We start from the raw sequence: 2,693 nt of genomic DNA, 5'->3' as shown, positions 1-2,693 counted from the left end.
CAAATAGTTTCAAATCCGAAAACAACATCAACACAGCTTTCCACAATCTAGTAGCCGACATTACACACTGTTTTACTACATATAGTAGTTTTATTACATAATTTTTAGCTTGCAAAATAACACCAACATCGACCTCAGTTCACTGCACCCTGCAACACTCATCATCACCAATATACATTAGATGCATGGCACAAAGAATGTGATATACAAGGGAACTAAGAGCCTTACTTGTCGCAGTCAGTGGAAGGGCAGATTTTGTACGGGATATCGAGACCGCATTTTTCGGGGATTCCGGCAACCAGATCGTAGTTGATGTTAGAATACCCGATCCCATTCACGGCTGATTTGATGCATTTGCACACACTTTGGCGATCACCCGGGTTTTGAGCCTCGCCATAGAGTGTTTTCACCCCACTGCAGCAAGCAGAAGAAATTGGTCCGCCGTTTGAAATGTAGGAAAGGCATGGCATCAAGTTGCCCACCACGTCGCTGCAAGTGATCGTTGCTTTGACCATCTCGGGTGCACCGCTTATCACCGCCATCGAAACGACGAGCATTAGAGAAACCGACTTCCAGACTCCGGCAGCAGCCATGATAGTTGGACTCTATTTGGACAGTAGAAAATGTATTACAAGAGATGAGTTATGTGGCACCCAATGCCGGTGTTTATATAGGATGGATGGATAGAGATGTAATAAAATTGAAAGTGGATCGGTAGTTGGGACTTGATGTATTGCTTTCATGGATACCGTTGAGCAATTAAATGCTTATACCATAGATGAAGAAGAAGCTCAAAGGGATTAAAAGGAAATAAATTAAGTCATTACTTCTTTTGATGTATTGTTTATATGTAAATATAAATCATGTTAACCCAATTCTACTATAACTCAAATTAATTAGAAAACAATTCAAATGATTTGAAATAAAATTATACGGAACTCAAACCAAAATGCGTAGAATATTAAAATAAAGACCCTAAAGAACATTCCAATTGCTCATACTATAATATTGTAAATATATTGCTTTTTTTAAATAGTAAAAACTAAATGGCTGACTAACGAGAGTTGGTTCAAGTGATAAGTAACTTAATATCACTTAAGTAAGTCTCAATTTCGAGTTCTTGTATATGCAGAAAATCTCCGTTGAAAGGCTCATCCACTACATCCAAGTGTGTGACCGAGTCAATCCGGATTAGCAACTAAGTCAATCCCGGATTAATTAAGGTGAAACTTTGACAACCATCCGGCTAAGTAATACAGTGAACACCAACTGATTACGCATCTCATAAAAAACTCAGCTGTCTGCATTATTATGTTTCCATTATTGTTCTCCGATTCTAATTAAAGGGTTTTAGATTTTTCAGTTTTAGATTTCATATATTACCTCCTCAACAAACACATACATAATTTTTGGTTGTTTCTTCTTGTTATAGATTACTATCTTCATATAGTAGGAGAGTAAATTTTTAATAAAATTTATATTAAAAATTTAATGTATGAAATTATAAAGTTTTTGAAAATGTCAAATTAATTTACTAATAAAAAATACCTAAATAATATGATACAATCGCCAACGCACCATCAATCTTAGCTTAAGAATCGAGTCAAAGTTAAATTCAAACTTAAATTCTAAAATCTCTTTAATATCAAATTAATTTGATTTAAATATGACACATAAATCTAAATAATGCAAAATCATGCGACAAATCGCCTTCACAAGTGAGAAATTTTGCATGCAAGCAACGTGTCTTTGGCAGATAGGTTACTTTTTACTCGAAATTTGCATGAGCGTGCATTGCTGAAATGATATATATAACAAAATTAATATATTTAAATATGTAATATTTTTATTTAAAATTTGAATAGTATAAAAAATGTAGATAATTTAACATTTCATTGATGACATCATATGACGGCTTCCTCGACATCACATATATGACTGCTTCCTCGTCTATATAAAGTTGTGAGAAAAATAATTTCTTTATATAATATATTTTTCATATTATTTTTCGAACTAAAATAAATTTTTTTATTGGTCTGAAAATATCACACACTCCTAAATTACCTAAACGTATCGTGAAATCTTATTTATTTACCTGTCTTATTCATTTATTCATTTACCTGTCTTATTCATTTACCTTCTTATTCATTTACCTGAAATCATAAAATCTTCATATTTAACTTGAATCTTCATATTTAAGTTACTTGAAAATACATAAAGCATATAACATTTTTAGGTTGATAATGTTCTATTCACCCTAAATAAAAAATAATATTAATATCTCACTTAAGATAAGTGGACTATATTGAAAATTAAAATATCTCACTTACGTCATTTCTCCCATATATGACTAGAAAAATACAAACGAAATTGGTGGAAAGCCATCGCCCATGTGTTGGGTGGCTTTATAGACAGCAACACCACATAGAGCTATAAATAACACAAGTGTCGCCATGCATGCTACACTACACCTCTCTAACAAGACACGTATAAATTAGTGCCTCAAACTTTTTTAAAATTATTTAATTTTGATTTTTTATTTGTGTTGATATTGATATTGATATTAATATAATCATATTAATAATAATTATTCATAATGTGTTTAAATTTTTAAATTCAGACACGAAAGTTTTTTTTTTTTTTGAAAATTCAGACACGAAAGATGGTTAAACCGAAGTTACATAAACTAAAAA

General features: G+C 31.7%; 1 protein-coding gene across 1 annotated transcript; it reads right to left on the bottom strand.

The window, feature by feature from the left end:
- LOC120218123 (non-specific lipid-transfer protein 1-like) lies at positions 1-622 on the bottom strand. The gene is made up of 2 exons (XM_039215091.1): positions 229-622; positions 1-149 (listed from the first exon to the last, which is right to left on the bottom strand). Exons 1-2 carry the CDS (start codon positions 591-593, stop codon positions 140-142), a joined length of 375 nt encoding a protein of 124 aa, XP_039071022.1. The 5' UTR covers positions 594-622; the 3' UTR covers positions 1-139.
- Positions 623-2,693: the final 2,071 nt, after the last annotated feature.

Source organism: Hibiscus syriacus, unplaced genomic scaffold (assembly GCF_006381635.1).
Source record: "Hibiscus syriacus cultivar Baekdansim isolate YM2019G1 unplaced genomic scaffold, ASM638163v2 tig00110195_pilon, whole genome shotgun sequence".
Lineage (NCBI taxonomy): Eukaryota > Viridiplantae > Streptophyta > Magnoliopsida > Malvales > Malvaceae > Hibiscus > Hibiscus syriacus.
Note: the sequence above shows the minus strand (reverse complement) of the source record. Positions and strands in the feature narration are given on the sequence as shown.

What these genes read in the sequence shown, in the direction of transcription:
- LOC120218123 (XM_039215091.1), bottom strand. Translation starts at nt 593, where the DNA reads ATGGCTGCTGCCGGAGTCTGGAAGTCGGTTTCTCTAATGCTCGTCGTT.